The 21,237-nt window shown below is 39.7% G+C and overlaps 2 protein-coding genes across 3 annotated transcripts in view; one reads left to right on the forward strand and one right to left on the reverse strand.

Moving 5' to 3' along the window:
- Positions 1 to 1,180: 1,180 nt before the first annotated feature.
- On the reverse strand, positions 1,181 to 4,594 carry LOC124116338. Of its 2 annotated transcripts, none has more exons than XM_046477639.2 (2): positions 4,435 to 4,594; positions 1,181 to 3,384 (listed from the first exon to the last, which is right to left on the reverse strand). In XM_046477639.2, exon 2 carries the CDS (start codon positions 3,307 to 3,309, stop codon positions 1,759 to 1,761), a length of 1,551 nt encoding a protein of 516 aa, XP_046333595.2. In that variant the 5' UTR covers positions 3,310 to 3,384; positions 4,435 to 4,594; the 3' UTR covers positions 1,181 to 1,758. The 2 variants fall into 2 exon arrangements, with proteins under 2 accessions (XP_046333595.2, XP_046333594.2); XM_046477638.2 differs by having other exon boundaries at positions 4,347 to 4,594.
- Positions 4,595 to 13,467: 8,873 nt separating this feature from the next.
- The window catches only part of LOC124116311 (serine-rich adhesin for platelets-like), a 75,392-nt gene continuing 67,622 nt past the window's right edge, over positions 13,468 to 21,237 (forward strand). The window contains exon 1 of the mRNA XM_048383628.1: positions 13,468 to 13,562. The gene's annotated coding sequence lies outside the window, so the exon portion shown is untranslated. The remainder of the gene's footprint in view (positions 13,563 to 21,237) is intronic.

Below are 21,237 nucleotides of genomic sequence, written 5' to 3' on the forward strand. Positions count from 1 at the left end.
GATTTAATAAAATACATATATTCCACATTCGTGATGCAGGACTATAATACGGTTAAGGAAGAGAATATATGGATGTCAACTTCTTTATTATGAGGAACACAACGTTACGGTTGCTATGCAGTGTAACAGTGACGCGTAACTTGATTAAAACCCACCCCACAGCGCAGCGAGGCACGTCGACACGAAAAAAAGCTCCAGTTGCTTGAAGACAATCATTCTTGATTAACGCAGCCCGAGGGCAGTAATATTTTTTGTTATCTAAAATAAATTGATTTTTACTGCTTGCAGTCCCGACGCTTTGGGAATTCCCCTTTTTATGATGCCAGAGTGAAAAGAAAACACATGCATGGTTTGACAAATAAGTCCTTAGTGAAGAAATAGCTATGCCAAAAATCACAAATAGAGGAAGAATTATTGATTCTTTAAGTATAAACATCTGTGTATGTATGCATGACAAAGACGCCGAAACAGCCATCAGCAAAGTTTCTCAATTTAATTAATGAAAATCAAATCCTTTTGCACATGAAAGGTCTGTAAGATTACGCCTGTTCAAGTGATATCCGATTGTCTCGATTTCTTTAACAAATTTCGCCTTTATCGACACGTCTACTGCATTGGAACGATGCCCAAATGTGGGTTGAAATAAGACGCAACGACGCACTGAACAGCACAGTGAGGGGAGCCCTTTACTCAGGTCATGAAATGGGACCGTGTGTTACTCATGGAAGTCAAATGAGCCCTACTTCGTGCATGAACTTTGAACCTGTAAGGATCCTTTTAGGACCCCATGCTTGCCGTTAGAGGCGACTAACGAGATCGGGTGGTTAGGGTAGCTGACTTGCGTGGATCGATGCTCATGATGTCAATCACTTGATTGTCTGGTCCAGACTCGATTATTTACAGACTGCCGTCAAGAAGTTGGCATTTTCCTGAATGCGGCGTTAAACAACAAACAACAAACAACAAGAAGCATGAACTTTGTGTAAATCCTACTGTGCCCGACATTAAAGTAATGCATACAGATACAGGCCGCAACGCTATGGCACAAGACCAGGCAGTGACTTGACTCGTTGGCGACTGTACAGCGACGCAGTGACGGATGGAGTAGCGTCAACAAACCCGTGAAGTATTGATGGTGCGTCTTAACATAGTTAAAGATACAACAAACTAACGTTTTGTGAATACGTTTAATCAGAACTGCATTTTTTAGTTTCAGATACACAAAACATAACCACTTATACATTACTCTCCGTCGGTATAAAGTGAGTGAGTGAGTGAGGGAGTATGTCTTTACACCGCTTCTCGCAAAATTCCAGCAATATCACGACGGTGGAAAACAGAAATAGGCTTCACACATTGTAACTATATGGGGAATCGAACTCGTGTCTTCGGTGTTACGAGTGGACCACTAGGCTACACTCCCGTCTGTCGTTATTAACATGTGCGAAAAGGCTCAACATATATATACAGTCGTCTGTCGTGGTGTGACGACAACAGCCACGCAACCTGCCCTCCATGTGTCCATGGGTGTATTTATTGAATTTGACTTTGTGCATACGACATAGCTCAAATGGCGAACATCATTATGAGATCACAGAAATATGCAGGTCAAATTGAAGGAGGTACAATAATAAATAGTCATTTTAAACAACGTGTTTATCATAAATAATACATCAGGTCCTTTATTCGCTTTGCATTTGTCCGATGAGCTATTTATATTCGCACTATTTTGAGTCCCGTACCATAACAGAGCACGTATCATACTCTACCCTCTTCTTCGTCTTCATTGACGCCCTCTTCCTCCTCGACACATCCGTCTATTCCTTCATCAACAAGCTGAGCTTCATCCTGCAACTGAACCTCCTCCCTTTCTTCCCCAGCCTCCTGCACAGCCTTAGCCTCCTTCACCATATCAGCCTCTAGAACCTTCTGTGCATTCATGCCCTGCGTTTCCGATTCCCTAGATTTCCCGGATTTTGTCCCCTGGTTGCCGGCCCACGCACAGTCTCCCTCTTCCTCTATAGGTGTGTCCACATTGCTTTTCCCACTCTTGTTACGCCCGGTCTTCTTACTGTTGGCAGAGGCAGCTTTACTGATGGCTGAAGGTGAGCGCACCATGAGGAACTCATCTAAATCTCTGTGGACAGCCACGTCGGAGTACTTGTCCGGAGACCTAGTCGCACCTGGCCTGTTCATCTCCAGCATCATCCGCAGCAGCACGGTGTCCGTGCAGTGAGCGGGGAAGCCGGACATCTGGGGGATGTGCACAGCCACTGACCGGCCGGGGGTGGGCTGCTGGTAGATCCGATTGAAATGGACGTAACTCGAGACAGAGTCAAACTGGTATTGGGTGTCAGTCTTTGCGACGGTGCGACGTTCTCTCTTCACCTTTCTGTAAGGATTATTGAAGCACACTTTGGCATCTTTCTTTACGAACTGGGTGAAGTGTTTCAGCTTGATAGCCTCGTTCTGGGTTCCCAGGGGAAGGCGAATGCTCTGGTTGACACTAAGACATTGATTGAGCGCCTGAGGATTTTGGGCTACGAGTGGAGACGGGCTCTCCTTGAAGGCGTTGCGCGTGAATCGGCGAGGTGAACGTAGGGGGCTATCGATACTAGGGTACATCTCACTGTACCCAGATCTGGATGTCCCGCTATCCACCCCCTTCATTTTATGCCCAGTAAGTTCAAACCCTTCCCCTTGAGACCGAGATGATCTCTTGGCCATGAAAGTACTACCATACGACGGAGACAGCGCTGGACCAAGCATGAAGTACGGGGATGCGAAAGCGGGAAGACTGATATCGTCCTTTGCTTTAATGTCTCTCATCTCCTTCTCCAACACGGCGCTATTTGTAGGCTCACTATGCGCCTTCCCAATGTGGACTTGGATTTGACGATCGACGTCTTGAGTGTTGGTAGGCTGCAGAGGCTGAATTCTGTCTGGGAGCAATTTTAATGTGTCTGGACCTACGTATTTCCCCAACTTGTCCCGAACTGGTTTCCCACGAAGCACAAACTGAATAGATGACGGACCAAAGTTGGTGTCCATGGTAGAGATGCCTTGGTTCGCTGTGCGCATGCGTGTGAGGACTTCCATTCGTCTGGAAGCAGGGTTGGAGCTGTTGTTGAGAAATTCTTTACTGCAACTTGGTCGCTGACCGGGCATGTAGAAATTGTCACCGTTAGCTACCCATGCTTTCTCTGTAGGAGGGGGTGGTGGCTTAATTATTTCGCTGTGAGAACTGAACGAGTTTTCCCGAGACGGGGATACCCCTTGGATACGCAGTCTGTCTATTACTTTCGCCATCACGGGTCGTCAAATGTTTTGGAGGTTACGAAGTCAAGGGTTTCTTTAGACACACATCCTTTAAACGACCATATTCTGAAATAAACGAAATTGATTTAATTTATTATTACATGCATACAATATTAAAACTAATTTTTAAACAAATTACCACCTGATCCATGTCTGATTGGTACACTGATTCTTCTCCGGCACGTGCACAATCCGGCGACTTGAAGTACCAATTTGGTGAAGGTTGCCGAATAACGTACATTAAAGCGTACATTTGGGTTTTGTAACTTCAGAAAAACTGTATCCCCCAAAAGCAATTCATTTTTTATTCTCTCTCTATTCTCGATTTATTCGTTTCAATGTCTGTAGTTAGTTTATTGTTACACAGATATGTTAGTTGATCATAAAAGAACTGTTTAACAAAAACAGTTTCAAAACGGTAACATATAAGGTAAGTCGTGTCTGATCGCGTGAGATTTGTACAACATACACTGTCTTCACACCATGAACTGATATCTTAACGAACTCTCGTGAGATCTAGCCGAGAAGACACCCAAGCCCCAATGTCTCAATGGCGGAGTAACCAGACACGGGATCATACCGACACATTCGCCGCAGTTCATCAGACATGTTCTGTTAACCTTTGTTTCTCTAAACCTCACTCCCAACCCAACACTAACCATACATATGAGACCCCTACCTCCACTCCCCGGGCACGTTTCGGACACGCCCAACCCCACCCGCTCATAAAACAATGAAGATTACCTAATAGTCTGTTGATCAGGCTAATAGTACATAAAATAATTCATCATGTTTTCGTTAGTATGACAAAAGGTTACTCACTCTTGGAAACAGTTTACACGATTTGAAGAAAAGTAGTGTAAGCATTTAAAGAATGAATCTAATCCGTGGCCTTCAAAGTGAAATGTGTTCCTTTACAGATCCACACGACTTCAGTCCGCCTCAAGTATACCAGATAATGGTAAAGGTCAAAACCAACAAGAGTGTATGTCAAGTGAATAGTGTTTCTACTGTACATCAACACTTACCAATTTAGCACCGCTGACTTGCTAACTCTATATAACTTTCTGGTTATTTTTCACGGACAAACATGACGTCTTCTCACAGGCAACCCACCTTCCGAAAATTCTCCTTCCTTTTGCAGCTGTGACTATCGCATAATCGATGAAGTTTTGTAAGTTTTCGAAGAGGATACAGTTATTGACATATGGCCATTTTGCTCCAAGTGTTGGCAAGGTGTGCGTGGTTTGCGTGTCGAGGTAAGCTGGGATATTGAAGTATCAGCCCGAGGTCTCTAACACCACTGTGTGGAGCTAAATCATTATTCCTTCCATTGTATTTTACCAACACCGTATCGGCCTACTAATTTCATGCTGTGACGTCACTAAGTCGGTTGGCAACATACCTTATCTAACAATAGATGCTGTCTTTTTGAAAATATAATATTTTTTATTCTAATTGCTGTTAAACTACCAGCATGATATAAAACAATTTTGCAGCTATGACAAGATTGCTATGTGGTTGTTTGTTATTTAAGGTGAGTAAACAATACGAGTGTCCAGACAGACCTGTTGAATGTCTTAATTAGTTAAGGCCTCGTTTCATTTACCAAGGGGGGTAATCCATGTGTGGCCAAATTTGATATTTCTTCGCTCAGTTAAACACATGTAAAACGTGTTGTTACAATAACCACCCAGTAGACATAAAACACGTGACAAGGCTTCGTTCGTTACATGTGCCTGAATGCCGTAATGAGAAACCTGTTGAACCGACTGGTAACCAGATGAAGCGATTAGTGAGAATATCAATCGAGCGCTTAGATGAGATTTATGGAACGGAGCGCGGAAATGGCCAATGCCTTGCCATAAGACACGCAATCGACAGCGGTGTCCGTGTCCCACACCTCGTGTGTTCAGATGTCCGGCGAATTGACAAATAAACAGATTGACCAGTTCCCGGTTCATTGGACATGACATCGGAATGTGTCCACACAACTGGACCGGGCGAGCAAACAGGTGCCACAGCAGTTAAGGGACAAACAGGTGAACGCCCGTCTGTCCAATTGCCACATGGTTGAACAGGGCTTGGAGTCGGAAACAGGAATCTCGGACGTGTGCCGGGAACAGTCTATTTAATAATTCTACCTTGAAACTGTCCCGACTGCAGCAAAAGGACAAATGTCATAAGACCAGTCATGACAACACACAACTAGCGATTTGAATTCATATTTGTGCACAGTTTTCATGATTTTTTTTGGATAGGTTTGAAACCTATTTCTCAACAAAACAGTCCCTGTATAAATGTCACTCGCCACATGAACGAGCAGAGATTATGTTGCGCTTTAAGGCTGAGGAGCTAGGCAAGCTCTTTAAACCCCACTATTTTATATATTATTTATATAGTCTAACATTTAATGTCAAAGTTTCGCTCACGTCATCATTTACAACCTGCACGACCTAGACAACTGGCAGCAGACAATGGAGCATAGTACCTCTTCATATGGCTATCAGTATCCTGGTCATTAAATGATATCTGATTACTATGGCGACGTACAATGTGACAGGCGTATATATAGCCACTTGTTATGCCTCCTAAGCAAGTGTATGCGTGTATGTCTGCGGCTCTCTGTATGTACCAGCGGTCCCAGCTGGACATGTTCTAATTACTTTATTTATGTGGGTATGATCATTTGACAAATGTAGAGCCACACTCGATATATTTACACATGTAACCTCTTTTATACATCGACAAGACTCGTAATTCAGGTGTCTAGCCACTTTATATACTACTCAAAAGAAGTTAAAGAACACCCAAATAAGTTATCAAAATCACTCAAAAAATAAATCGTGGCCACAGGAACAACACTGATTGGGAAAGATAAGTATTTAATCATGACATTTCATTGACGAAAGAAACGCTGGCATACAGCTGACCAGAGCAAATCAATATGCATTGCATGTACCCTATAAATCAAAAGTCACACACTACAGTTCAGGATAATCCTGTTCCTTCAATATCGGGTAGGCCCACCCCTGGAAGCAATACAGTTCTGACATCTTCTACGCATAGATCGAACAAGCTGCCGCAGTGTTGTCTGTGGAATTGCTTGCTATTCCTGATGAAGAAATCCTAACAGTTGCTGGAGATTAACAGGAGTTGGGTGGTTAGCTTGAACGGCTCTTCCCAAGGCATCCCAAAGATGTTCAATGGGCGCCAGATCTGGCGAATAAGCAGGCCATTGCATAACGGTAATCTGCCTTTGTCTGTGATAGTCAGTGATAATCCGAGCGCGATGGGGTCTTGCATTGTCGTCCTGAAGGATAGCACCTTGACCAATCTGACGAAGTGTGGGCAATACCAGGGGTTCAAGAATCTCATCACGGTACCTGGCAGCATTCAGATTCCCGACAATATGGTACAGAGGAGTCCTATGATTCCAACTGAATCCTTCCCATACCATCACTGATCCCCCACCAAAAGCGACACGTTCACGTACTGTGGCATCAGTGAATCTCTCTCCAGTACGACGCCACACCCGTATTCTTCCATCATTGAGCTGCAAACAGAATCGCGACTCGTCTGTAAACAGTACACGAGACCATTGCTGTCTGTTCCAACGCACATGTTGTCGACACCAAGCCAGACGTGCTGTTCTGTGAACTGGACGTAAAGGTGGTCTCACTGCTTGTCGTCGACTTCTCAAGTGCGCAGCTCGTAAACGGTTTCGCACCGACTGATCACTAACGACTGTGTTATTGACAGCCCTTAACTGTAACCTGAGGTTGTTTGCTGTTGATGTACGCTGCCTGAGTGCTTGGAGAACCAGGTATCGGTCATCACGTTGTGAGGTACACCTTGGCCGTCCAGAACGATGTCGCTCTTGCACTCCGCCAGTGGCAGCAAAACGATGCCAAAGGTGTGAATGACAGAGGGAGACACCTGCAATCTTCTGCCCACTTCAGGTAAAGAAAGGCAATCCTGGAGCCAACCAATAGCTCGTCCTCTATCAACATCAGTCAGATGTCGTCTCTGTGGCATGGTTTTGGAAAGTGTGATAACACGATCATCATCATCGCCTTCTTAAAGGGAAAGCATGCACGTGCACCATGAACATCACCACTTTCATATGCTGAGCATGAAAATTGTGTTGGTTGTTGCTAAGGACAGGTGCAGCGTTGTGTTTGGGCGACAATATTCCTGTGTTTTGCTCATGTTTTCAATTCATTTGCATGACTACCAGAAGTGTTTCCAGAAAGTGTCAGGAGGATCAGCAATACCCCAGACGTGGTGCAACATGTTGCCAAACATTAGATGATAGTAATGTTATAACACATAATGCCATGACCAATTTGCTAAATCGTGTATTATATATCTGGTGTTCTTTAACTTCTTTTGAGTAGTATATATTACCCATACTCGTAATTCAAGTTTCTAGCCACTTAAAATACTCTCAAAAAAAGTAGGGGTTATTTGAAAATAACAGATGATTACTGAAAAATAAAGAGGTATCGAATAATGGTAATGGGTGGGGGAAAGTACAGAACAGTCTCCCAGTGACAATTTGAGCGAGTCTTTTCCAGTCGGCTAATGTGCAGGTGACCTTTAACGTCGGCGTACACGTCTCACGAGCAAGTCCGCGGCGTGCACTGTGGGGTTTAAGTCAGGACTGATGGCTAGCTATAGCAATCTGATGATGTTTTGCAAGTGGGGGTAGTCAGTTACGATACGCGCAAGGACAACAGTGGCGCTCTGGCAGTAACAGTGATCCCATCCCATATCATTACAGACCCACCCCAACTATTGTCACGTTGCCTTACGTTGACGTTCGCGTAGCTTTCGTCAGGAGGATGAGAGACACGTCCACGCCTATCCAGAAAGTCCAGAGTGAATATGGACTCATATGAAAACATTACACAGACCATCGGTCATTCCTCCAGTTCTACGATCTAAACACCATTGGCGTCTGGCTAGAATGTGTCGTCGGGTTACGGTGCTACAACGCGTGGTCGCTGAGCGTGCAGCATGCAAATTAGCAGCTTGCAGACGATTTTCTAGTCAGTAAATTGACGTATGCTTGTCGTAGGTGGCGACTAACCGGATCGGGTGGTTAGGCTCGATGACTTGGTTGATGCATGTCTTCGCATTTCAATTGCTTGGATCGATGCTCATGGTATCAATTACTGGACTGTCTAGTCCAGACTGATTATTTACAGACCGCCGTCATATAGCTGGAATACTGCAGTGAGTGCAACAAACAAACGTAAATAAACTCGGATTGCCTGGCGCAAATGAACAGCGATTTTGTTGGCTGTTCAGATTCGATTTCTACAAGCCTGGGTTTCTGGATTTGTTTTATTGATCTTCGGTGCCCTGTGCGGGGCCGATCATTAACATTCCGTGTCTTATGAAACCTGTTCCAAAGTCCAAACCACAGACTGAGACACGTTGAATATATTGGCGACCTCTCGCTGAGTTCTACCAGTTCGAAGCATGCCAATAGCCCTTAGGCATCCATCTTCCCGAGGCAAGAGAGTTAACTGACTATAAAAGTACAGTTTCCATCCTTGCCTAGCTAGGCTGGAATTCCAGGGCTCGATCGTAGCGCAACCAGTGGCTAATACGAGTTATGTCCCTTCTAAGCCTCTCCTATGGGCCAATCAGATTCCACCTTTCGTACCACTTGCATTTGCTTCAAACAAAATGGCGGCGCCCAGTTAAGACGATCTGATCAATAATCTAAGATCTATATTGTAATATAACGGGTCTTACATCGTGGAGTGAATCAGATCAAGTGAGCACATTGATTAAAAATATGAAACGATTTGGGAAAATATCTGTTGACAAAGAGTTGGCAGTGCACATGCTTTGCAAATCCTGCAATCGACCGAAATCTGCACAACGGTTTACGAACCGGATTTCGATTTCATTGCACGATTTTGATTGCACTGTGCATACACTCGTTAGTTCAACCAAAATGTAACTCCATAATACCAGCCTAGTTCGGCAAGGGTGGAAACTGGACTTTTAAAGTCAGTTAACGCCCTTGCCTCGGGAAGATGTAAGGCGTTAAACACGTTGAATACGACACATTTCAAATCTGATCACAAATATTGCATAAAGTAAGAGTAGAGAGCTTACACGTTACAGTGGATAATGGAAATCAACAATACAAATAGCTCAGGGCGAGTTGATGATCTATCGCTGAAGTGTCAAAATCAAGAATGACCTACCCACATGCAGTGTGTCGGATGTTGTGGTGTTAGGTTTTGTTTCCGAAACCGTTCTATCTCTTGCAGTCATTTTCAATTCTGATCTCTCTTTTAAGGACCGTTCATAACTTTTTTTATTACCTGAGCCCCTACTTGTTTGGGAGAGTACATATTACTCACCTTAAATATTATACCCTGACTCGCAATTTACGTGTATAACCACAATAAATATTTTCCAGATTCGTCATTCAAGTGTATAGCTGATTTGAATATTACCCAGAAACGTAATTCGGGTGTTCAGTAACTTGAATCATATTACCCAGACCTGTACGTAATTCAGGTGTTCAGTCACTTCATACACATTATCCCGATCTGTACGTAATTCTTGTGTTCAGTCACTTTATAAATATTACCCCGACCTGTACGTAATTCAGGTGTTCAGTCATTTTATACATATTACCCCGATCAGTACGTAATTCAGGTGTTCAGTCACTTTATACATATTACCCGCACCTGTACGTAATTCAGGTGTTCAGTCACTTTATACATATTACCCCGGCCTGTACGTAATTCAGGTGTTCAGTCACTTTATACATATTACCCAGACCTGTACGTAATTCAGGTGTTCAGTCACTTTATACATATTACCCAGACCTGTACGTAATTCAGGTGTTCAGTCACTTTGTACATATTACCCCGACCTGTACGTAATTCAGGTGTTCAGTCACTTTATACATATTTCCCCGACCTGTAAATAATTCAGGTGTTCAATCACTTTATACATATAACCCCGACCTGTACGTAATTCAGGTGTTTTCTTTCACTTTATACATATTTCCCCGACCTGTACATAATTCAGGTGTTCAGTCACTTTATACATATTTCCCCGACCTGTAAATAATTCATGTGTTCAGTCACTTTATACATATTTCTCCGACCTGTAAATAATTCATGTGTTCAGTCACTTTATACATATTTCCCCGACCTGTAAATAATTCAGGTGTTCAATCACTTTATACATATAACACAGATCTGTACGTAATTCAGGTGTTCAGTCACTTTATACATATTTCCCCGACCTGTACGTAATTCAGGTGTTCAGTCACTTTATACATATTTCCCCGATCTGTAAATAATTCAGGTGTTCAATCACTTTATACATATTACCCAGACCTGTACGTAATTCAGGTGTTTTCTTTCACTTTATATATATTACCCAGACCTGAACGTTATTCAGGTGTTCAGTCACTTTATACATATTACCCACACCTGTACGTAATTCAGGTGTTCAGTCATTTTATACATATTACCCACACCTGTACGTAATTCGGGGGTTCAGTCACTTTATACATATAACCCCGGCCAGTACGTAATTCAGGTGTTCAGTCACTTTATACATATTACCCCGGCCTGTACGTAATTCAGATGTTCAGTCATTTTATGCATATTGCCAACACCTGTACGTAATTCAGGTGTTCAGTCACTTTATGCATATTACCCCTTCTCTGTTTGTTTATATATCCCCTTATCTGTATGTTTATATATTCCCTTCTCCGAGCGTTTGTATATGCCCTTCTCTGTATGTTTTTATGTGCACTTCTCTTTATGTTTATATATTCCCTTCTCTGTGCGTGTATATTTACCCTTCTTTGTATGTTACATATGCCCTTCTCTGTTTGTTTATATATGCCCTTCGCTTTATGTTGATATATTCCCTTATCTGTATTTCTTATATGTTCTTCTCTGTATGTTTATATATGGCCTTCTCTGTATGTTTATGTATTCCTTTCTCTGTATGTTTTTATATTCCCTTCTTTGTATATTTATGTATCTCCTTCGCTGTATGTTTATATATGCCCTTCTCTGTATGTTTATATATTCCCTTCTCTGTGCGTTTATATATGCCCTTCTCTGTATGTTTATATATGCCCTTCTCTGTATGTTTATATATTCCCTTCTCTGTGCGTTTATATATGCCTTTCTCTGTGCGTTTATATATGCCCTTCTCTGTATGTTTCATTTATTCCGTTCTCTGTATGTTTATATAAGCCCTTCTCTGTATGTTTCATATATGTCCTTTGTATGTTTCATTTATTCCCTTCTCTGTATGTTTCATTTATTCCGTTCTCTGTATGTTTATATATGCCCTTCTCTGTATGTTTCATTTATTCCGTTCTCTGTATGTTTATATACGCCCTTCTCTGTATGTTTATATATTCCCTTCTCTGTGCGTTTATATGTGCCCTTCTCTGTATGTTTATATATGCCCTTCTCTGTATGTTTATATATGCCCTTCTCTGTATGTTCCATTTATTCCGTTCTCTGTATGTTTATATAAGCCCTTCTCTGTATGTTTCATATATGTCCTTCTTTGTATGTTTCATTTATTCCCTTCTCTGTATGTTTCATTAATTCCCTTCTCTGTATGTTTATATATGCCCTTCTCTGTATGTTTCATTTATTCCGTTCTCTGTATGTTTATATATGCCCTTCTCTGTATGTATGTTTCATATATGCCCTTCCCTGTATGTTTCATATAAGCCCTTCTCTGTATGTTTCATATATGCCCTTCTCTGTATGTTTCATATATGCCCTTCTATGTTTGTTTATTTATTCCCTTCTTTGTATGTTTCATATATGCCCTTCTCTGTATGTTTCATTTATTCCCTTCTCTGTATGTTTATATATGCCCTTCTCTGTATGTTTCATTTATTCCGTTCTCTGTATGTTTATATAAGCCCTTCTCTGTATGTTTCATATATGCCCTTCTCTGTATGTTTCATATAAGCCCTTCTCTGTATGTTTCATATATGTCCTTCTCTGTATTTTTCATTTATTCCCTTCTCTGTATGTTTATATATGCCCTTCTCTGTATGTTTCATATATGCCCTTCTCTGTATGTTTCATATATGCCCTTCCCTGTATGTTTCATATAAGCCCTTCTCTGTATGTTTCATATATGCCCTTCTCTGTATGTTTCATTTATTCCCTTCTTTGTATGTTTCATATATGCCCTTCTCTGTATGTTTCATTTATTCCCTTCTCAGTATGTTTCATATATGCCCTTCTCTGTATGTTTCATATATGTCCTTTTCTGTATGTTTCATTTATTCCCTTCTCTGTATGTTTATATATGCCCTTCTCTGTATGTTTCATTTATTCCGTTCTCTGTATGTTTATATATGCCCTTCTCTGTATGTTTCATTTATTCCGTTCTCTGTATGTTTATATATGCCCTTCTCTGTATGTTTCATGTATTCCCTTCTCTGTATGTTTCATATATGCCCTTCTCTGTATGTTTCATTTATTCCCTTCTCTGTATGTTTCATATATGCCCTTCTCTGTATGTTTCATTTATTCCCTTCTCTGTATGTTTCATATATGCCCTTCTCTGTATGTTTCATATATGTCCTTTTCTGTATGTTTCATTTATTCCCTTCTCTGTATGTTTGTATATGCCCTTCTCTGTATGTTTCATTTATTCCGTTCTCTGTATGTTTATATATGCCCTTCTCTGTATGTTTCATTTATTCCCTTCTCTGTATGTTTCATATATGTCCTTCTCATGCTTTGACACATGCTTTGAGGGTTTGACAATAGAAGTGTCAAACCCTCAGATAGCACTTTTCGATTTTTTTATCATCCTATTAATCACCGATAAATAAATATGTAGGCGCGAAATCGAAGCTGTGTCCTGCTCCCCTTTTTCTGTCCGACTTCCACTGGTTCTACACATGTTTCAGCGTGACGATATCGCAGCTACATATTCATCTATAAGTGATTGCTTTACAAAACAGTAAGTAAAATCAAATAAACATTAAATCAATTGTTTCAAATCAATGAACTTACATTTCAGTTTTTTTAATTAAATGGCATCTTCCATCAATCTCAGTTCGTTTTTTGTAACAATACATACTTCGTTTCAGAACTAGTTGGGAATTTATAACAACAAGGGCGGGTAACTACAATCGAGAAACGTCAAAGGAAAAGTACACGTCCAACACATAAAAATGTGAAAACTTCTATAAATAGAAGGTAACTTTGATGTGGCGTTGGTATTTGATTTAAGCATGCATGTGTATATAAAATGATTACCAAGAAGTTTGATGTCCCCTTTTTCATTTATGTGAAATGATGATTTCCCGAGGTTTCGAAGAAAAGAACCTCATTCTGTCTCTGGGCCTGATGATTAACAGGGTTTGCGACTTGCTAATTACAACGCAGGGAAACCTCTAACAATTATATGTGTAGGGGTAGTACCCAACAATTGTTGATGTCCCTGTCGTTCATCGGACAATACATAGTCATCAGACCTATAGGCTATCAGCTGAAAGACCGTTGTACCGTTCAATAGGACGGGGATAAGCTCATGACATAAGTGTATCTATTACTCATTTGGAGTATCGAAACTCCTTATTTGCTATATTTCAATTGGGAAACATATCTTATTGTTAGCGATGAGTGCAGTTGTTTCCATGCCACTCATATATATATAATCTTTACTATTAACTAACAAAATGTTTGATAACGTTATGCTACCTTAAACTACAGCACATCTTTCAGATCTATGTAGAGTTTATAACATAACAAACTGTTATGGAGACAAATTTTGCATTTTGAAATGACTTCGGTTGAAAATATCACAGTGTTCTTGACAATATAATGTAAATGGTTTTGGTTTAAAGCCACTTTAAACAGTACTCTACTGTCCCAATATGGATACTAGAGGGTCATGACCTGTGAGGAGTCATACTCATCGAAAATGACTAACCTGTACCTAATAATCCTGACCGATCAAAACGTGGTGTGGAGCATTTGTACTTCATTTGGCTGACTCATACACAAACATTTATATGATCTGTACACAAATTTAGAGAGCCTGCACACTAAGTACCCAATTATGTTCATATTTGTTGCATTTGTAACAAGTTGGTATAAAAGCAAGATGTCAAAAATGGGACTGCTTTAATCAGTATATATTTATAATAATTTATTCACAGCACTTAATTCAAATCACACAAACATCTTAACATCACCAAATGATGGCATGTATTTATTAGTAGTGGGGCAATGCATTGGCTGATCGCGATTGTTTACTTCTCGATACAAGTATCAATCGCACGCTAAGAAAAAGTATTGATTCATACCTTAAATTTATTTGTTAATTACTACTACACCAAACATGTATTTGTGCCGACACTAACATCTCAACATCACCATATATTTCTTGACTCAGCACATTTCTGGTGTTCCCCACCATCATATTGATGAAATTTTGCTAAAAACAACATGAACACATTATGTATTTGGTAGCACATATGTGCATTCCCACGCCATCTCTCATTTATCACATTTATGAAAATATTTGCTTCTTGATATAATCAGAATGTCTCATAGAATGGCCAACATTCCTCAGTTATGCCCCTTTACTACTTCGCCAATAGATGGCGCCAAACGCTACGGTCCTGCGCGTACTTCCGGTATATTACACGGTTCATAGATATTTGCACGACCAACAACTACAACGAAGTATTTACGATGCCTTCGATGCGCTGCTGTGTCCCGGGATGCTGCAATCGAGGTGGTTTGTCGTTTCCCAGAGAACCCATGTTGCTGAAATGATGGTTGATTGCTATTCGGAGGTGCGACGAATCAAACCAAGGCAAGATGTGGAAACCGTCACCTCACAGTGTTGTGTGTCATTCCCACTTCAGGCGTCTGATTTCATTGCTGTAACTAGTTATGGTAAGATATTTGGGTAACTTGTTATGTTTCTATTCGTTGGCAGATTTAATTAACGTGCATGCCAATTATATTTGTTATATTTTCTTGCATTGAAATTACGAAGAGGGTTTTACGTGACTCAGAAATGTGTATCCATTATGCAGAAATGTGAAGAATGGACGCAGTCAAAATAGAATATGTTCCGTCCCGCGGGACACACTTATTTTCACAGATAGTTTGATTTTGTCATTGAGTTAAATTGAGTAAAGATTCTTACAACTTCGAAGTGTGTGATTTTTTTCACGATAATTTGAGTTCCCTCCTGTCAGAGTAGGCAGGTAAATTGGAGTATTGGCTAATTCTAATGTAATCATGTTTGTGTGTGTTTGCATGTGAAGCTATGAGTATATTTCATTGTTTTTTAAAACCAAGATAGAAATAATGTGTCATTTTTGCCTTACTATAGTAGCCATTTTTTTGCCAGTCAGTGATGTTTAGGTTTGACCCTCATATATTTCATGCAAGGGCCTTTGAAATCAATTACTGGGGGTCTAGTGCATAACCACAAAATTAAGGTAAAACCCTGTTTACCACCATTATATTCCTGTTTATTAAGTTGTTGATGTTTGACCATAACCCTTCTTAGTTTTCTTCTTTAATTTGTTGAATTGATGTTTACCAGGAATGTCAACACATATTTGACGTTTTTGCCTTTAATGCGTCATGTTACATTTTCCTGCAGGTGCTTGTTTTCCACAGAGATGAGGCACAGATGATTCAAGAATACAGGTTCATGTTTGTTCACTTTTGATATGTATTTGTCAGAATAGTGTCATGTGTACGTGTTGAACTTGAAGACACTTCTCTGTATCAGGCATTATATGTATGTAATGTTGAGACTATATCTACGAAATTGTCAGCTAATTTATATCATAATTTTCCTTAATTTAAATGTGTATCACTATTATGTTCATAATGTTACAAAACATATCGACCCCATAGAAATTTGTTCTTTCCCTGCAAATTAACTTAAATCTAATCATAAAAAGTTATCTCACAACTGGTAGTCAAAAGATTGCACAATATCTGTTTGGAAAATAATAATCTACTGCTGTTTTCCCCAGGGTGTACACCTCTGAGGAAACAGAGAAAACCAGATGCTGTACCATCAATCTTTCCCTGGACTGATTCAGCCAACACACTTGAGGCCGATGGAGGCTTAAGGAAATCCCGCATTGAAAGACGTGAGAATAAAAAGAGGACATTTAAAGCAATGGATACAGATTGTGATATTGAATGTGACATCAGGGAGGTAGCTGGGGAGGAAATAATTGACAATGTTGAGTTTGATGACATGAATACCGACCTAAACATTTGTTCTGCAGATAGTGCAGAGGTTGAATATGAAAGTACATCAGCTCAGACAGACAAATTTCCAATGCTTTCAATACAAAGTATTATGTTTAATGCTGCAGTAATTTTGTTTTATACAGGACTGTCAAACTAAACAGACTTCACCTTTGTACTTGCAAGTTTGGGTCCGTGTGCATATCACCTAAATTATCTGTACAGCAAAGTTGACAGTATGACTATCAGTGTGGAAAATCAATTGCTTTTAACACTTATGAAACTGCGCCGACATAAGACTAACTTTGAACTTGGTCTTCATTTTGGAATTTCAGAGAAAACTGTATTAAATGTATGGATCACCTGGGTAAATTTTATGTATAGACAGTGGAGTGAGCTTGATAACTGGCCAGAATGAGACTTAGTGCACTATTTTTGTCCTTCTGATTTCAAATCCAAATTTCCATCCACACGAATTATCATTGATGGTACTGAATGCCCTATCCAGAAACCAAAACGCCCCATAGCTCAGCAGTCTACCTACTCAACGTATAAAAATCGAAATACTATCAAAATACTTGTTGGATCCACACCAGGTGGTCTTGTGTCGTATGTGTCTCCTGCGTATGGTGGCTCCACAAGTGATCGTCAAATAGTAGAGCGTAGTGGTTTGACAGTGATGTGCGACCAAGGAGATAGTATTATGACTGATAAAGGTTTCAACGTACAAGATATTTGCACCAAAAGATGTTACCATTAATATGCCAACATTCTTCTCAAAGAAAAAACGTATGTCTGGCAAGACTGTTATGCGTGATAGGAAAATATCAAGCAAAAGAGTTCACATTGAACGTATTATTGGTCTGGCAAAAACATTCAAAATACTTACTGAACCTCTTAACAGTTCAGAAACCAAATTAGCCACAGAAATAACCACGGTTTGCTTCATGCTTTGTTCTTTCAAAAAGTGCATTGTTCCCTCTACTTGCTAATCATATTGGTTAGCAAATCATTAAAAATATCTTTCATTCCAGTCGGACGTTAGTCGGTCGTAGAGTATGGAGATATGTTTCTAATTTCTTTCAACAAGGCCTGTTATTGCGTTTGCTACATGATTAAAGATAATTGTTGCTAAATATTCATGAGGATAAAGTTGAATGTAACATGTTATCGATTATGTATCATGTTGAGACTAGAATGGGAATTTGTGGTCAAAGAGCAAGTTTGAAGCAAATTTACCATTTGTGCAGCCACAAACAATCGTACTCTTTTGTCAAGGTACAAACATAAATGTGTTAGTATCAGAGCTTATGATAATATAATGCTAAACTTCCTGTTCAATGTGGTGTTAAACCCATCTCACTCACTGAATTTGTTTTAAATTTATGACATCAGTAACATGAATTTAAGAATGTTGACAGTGTTTGGTGCATACTGTTACATTTTGCGGTAATATGTCATTATTCCCTGCCACAAAGTGGGAGAGAGGTACACATTTTTTGTCCGAGCATAATTCGGAAACTGTTTCATATGTTTCCTGTTTCCATGGCAGCAATTTGGATTAAACCCAAATACTGGTTGCTTTTATTTCACGAACTTAAAATCTGAATAAGTTGAAGTGTATATTTCTGGATCATATATCCATTATTTTTACTGTTTACTGAGAAACAAATTGTAATTTTTTGTCCTAAGTTAGGAGGACCATGTGTAAATCTGTTACTTTGTGCATTGTGGCTGTAATGAGGACAAAATTCTAATGTGCCCCATGGCTGTGTATTCTTGTTTCATATGATACTGGCAGCAGCTAGACCGGTCCAGATATTTGGCACGTCTTAGTGCTGTTGCTTCAGCTCTCTCAGATGTTATGAATGGCAATTACGACAAGCAAGAAGTCAATGACAATGGGTTTTTAATCATTCCCACAAACAGTTCAGCTGCAGATAATAATCACATGACAGTTGTAATTCCTAAGATACAGAGCTGAAGGAGTATGCTTCAAGCAGTGATGATATTTATGAGTATGGACACTGAATTGTGATTTTGTATTGCACTGTAGCTTCATCTATATTTAAATATTTAGATCTTCCAACTATTAACTACTGGAGTACTTAACAGATGGTTGCCATCGTCACAAAGTGAGTTAAAAGTTAATGTCACATCAATACTATTTCAGCCATATAGCGACGAGATCAAGTTGATATACACAATTTACTCATGAATGCAAAGGTATATTTAAAAACAATTTTTCATACACATTTGGACATAACAATATCATTTGTACAGTTTTAAAACACGGGTTATAGGCCACCAGAAACCAAAGCTAGGCCACCTCGCCGGGGATAATGGGGACTTACAGTGCCTCTGCTTCCTGCATGATACCCCAGCAGGATTTATGTCATTAACTAAGCCACTGGTGGTGGTGCTCAATATGAGCCAGTCAGCAATGAGCTGGCTTAAAACACTGGTTGAGGATAGTTACATTGATTATGATAGGATTACGTGTCACACGGTGGGGGTGGGGGGGGGGGGAGGGGATATTTAGATTATCCAACTAATAACTACTGGAGTGATTAGAAGATGGTTGCCCTTGTCACATAGTACTGTAACAGTAAGTACTAAATGTCTTCATAGACATCTGAGATTGTATTTATTTACACATGTGAATGCATCAATGTACTGGACCAGAGTTCAACCTGGTTTTGTCTGATGCAACTCTTTTCATGTCAACATGCATCTGGTGAAATATCATCCTTAAATGGAGCCCTGCAAGTTTTTTCATAACTATTTGTTTGTGAATGTCCATATATGCAGAATATAATATGTTCAGCATTAAACATTGAGACTACAATTCTGTCTTTCTTGTTTATAGGGCTGATGACCATTGACACATGAGTATCAGCAGTTACTGAAATTTACCAGGAATACCTGTCATAATCTCTGAAATAGAATTTGTCAAGTAGTGCCTTTTTGAAAAAGGTGTCATAAAATGCCACAAGTTTTTCAACCATAGATTCAATGAAATGGTCATCTCGGGATACAGTAAAATATTTCAAATCCTTCATCATGTATACAATACAAATGCACTGTTTTCTACCAGTACAGTAGAGCTGCCCTTGCACTTGAAAGAAATATGGCTTGCTTTTGTCAATGGTAAGTTTTCCCTCAGATACCTTCAAATAGGGAACAGTTATCTCAGAGATTAGACGGTCTTTAGATGCAAATGGACATTTCACTTCAATGGTAGTATCATCACCGAGAAGTGAATCTGGTGAAGCTGCGAGAAATGGATGAACATCTGACTCAAACATGTCACATGGTGAGGTTTTGAAACCACTTGACTTTTCAAAAGCTTTTATTGCCACCTTTTCATATTTTCTGCCATGTCTAAGTGGTGGACTTTGAATGTCCTCGAAAGGCTTAGTCATTGATCTAGCAAGTTTATGAAAATCAGTTTTGTCTGTTGCCAAACAAATTTTCCCAAAATTGGAAGAAGAAATTCTCTTTGTGTGTTCAGTTTTCCATTCCTAGCTCGCTCTTTGACTGTTTACGGGTTATTATTTCAAGGTTGGTTTTGTCCATATCTGATATTTCTGATATATTCTAGGATTTCAGGTATTGGTCAGCTAAAGATAACTTAAGATAATCATGATCATGATTAACAGCAAATGGATTTGCTGGAGGAAACATTTGAGCAACTGGAAATGTATTGACACTAGGGTGGTTCAACCAAACATTGCGGAAAAAGTCAGGGTAATTTGGCACTTTGCGATACTGAACTGGGCTTGGGTCAAATATAACATTCAGTTCACTGTTGCATAAATCAATGTCAGTCGCCTTAATGGGACTGCCTTTATATGGTTTACTTTTATGAAATGTTTGCAATCTTTGCGTACATGTTTCTTCTGTTAAAACATCGCCCGTTGTTGAAAATTTGTGCATAGCATATAACACTGCATGAATATGTTTGCCATGTCCTGATGGACCCTGGCCTGCAGCACACTCACACTGCCCCTCCACAACAGAACCATCGTCATCAATTGCAATATCGACTTTGTAAGTCACATGCTTCTTCATTTCAGCACGGCACTCAGACTTCAGGAAACACATGTTACTAGGTTTTGAATAACGAAAAAAATTCAAAAACCTACTAGTGTACAGATTCTTTGAACTTGAACCAAGTTTCTTCTGAAAAGGCTGTAAGTAATAATTTATAGCTTCATATGCTAAGAAAGGAAGATGACTGTCACAATTTACATCCCTATAAGTTTCAACTAGGGGCAGCTTCAAGTTCTGTCTCTCTCCCAAAATTGCAGTTTCGGTCATAGCTCTCGAGTCTGAAAAACATTTGAAATAAACAACTGTAAAAGAAAAAACCTGATTGAAAAAAATAACTGTAAAAAATATAGACTATTAAATTATTTTTGGAGTACACAAATGTCTTAGTACATTTTGTCAAAAAGTAACAATTATTTTAAGAACAGATCCCTGTAACTCCAAAGTCAACAAATCAGTATTTCTGTCAGTAAGGAAGCTTAAGCCATCTCTGCATTGTTATCAGTACTAAAACTTGAGTTCAGTAATAATATCTTTACCTTTCACACTTGTGGATGAAATGATAAATGTGTGAACCTTTCACACC

This window comes from Haliotis rufescens, unplaced genomic scaffold, assembly GCF_023055435.1.
Source record: "Haliotis rufescens isolate VD_foot unplaced genomic scaffold, xgHalRufe1.0.p SCAF_5, whole genome shotgun sequence".
NCBI classification, from domain to species: domain Eukaryota; kingdom Metazoa; phylum Mollusca; class Gastropoda; order Lepetellida; family Haliotidae; genus Haliotis; species Haliotis rufescens.

Excerpts from the sequence above, each read along its gene's own strand:
- LOC124116338 (XM_046477639.2), bottom strand. The coding sequence starts at position 3,309 with ATGGCGAAAGTAATAGACAGACTGCGTATCCAAGGGGTATCCCCGTCT.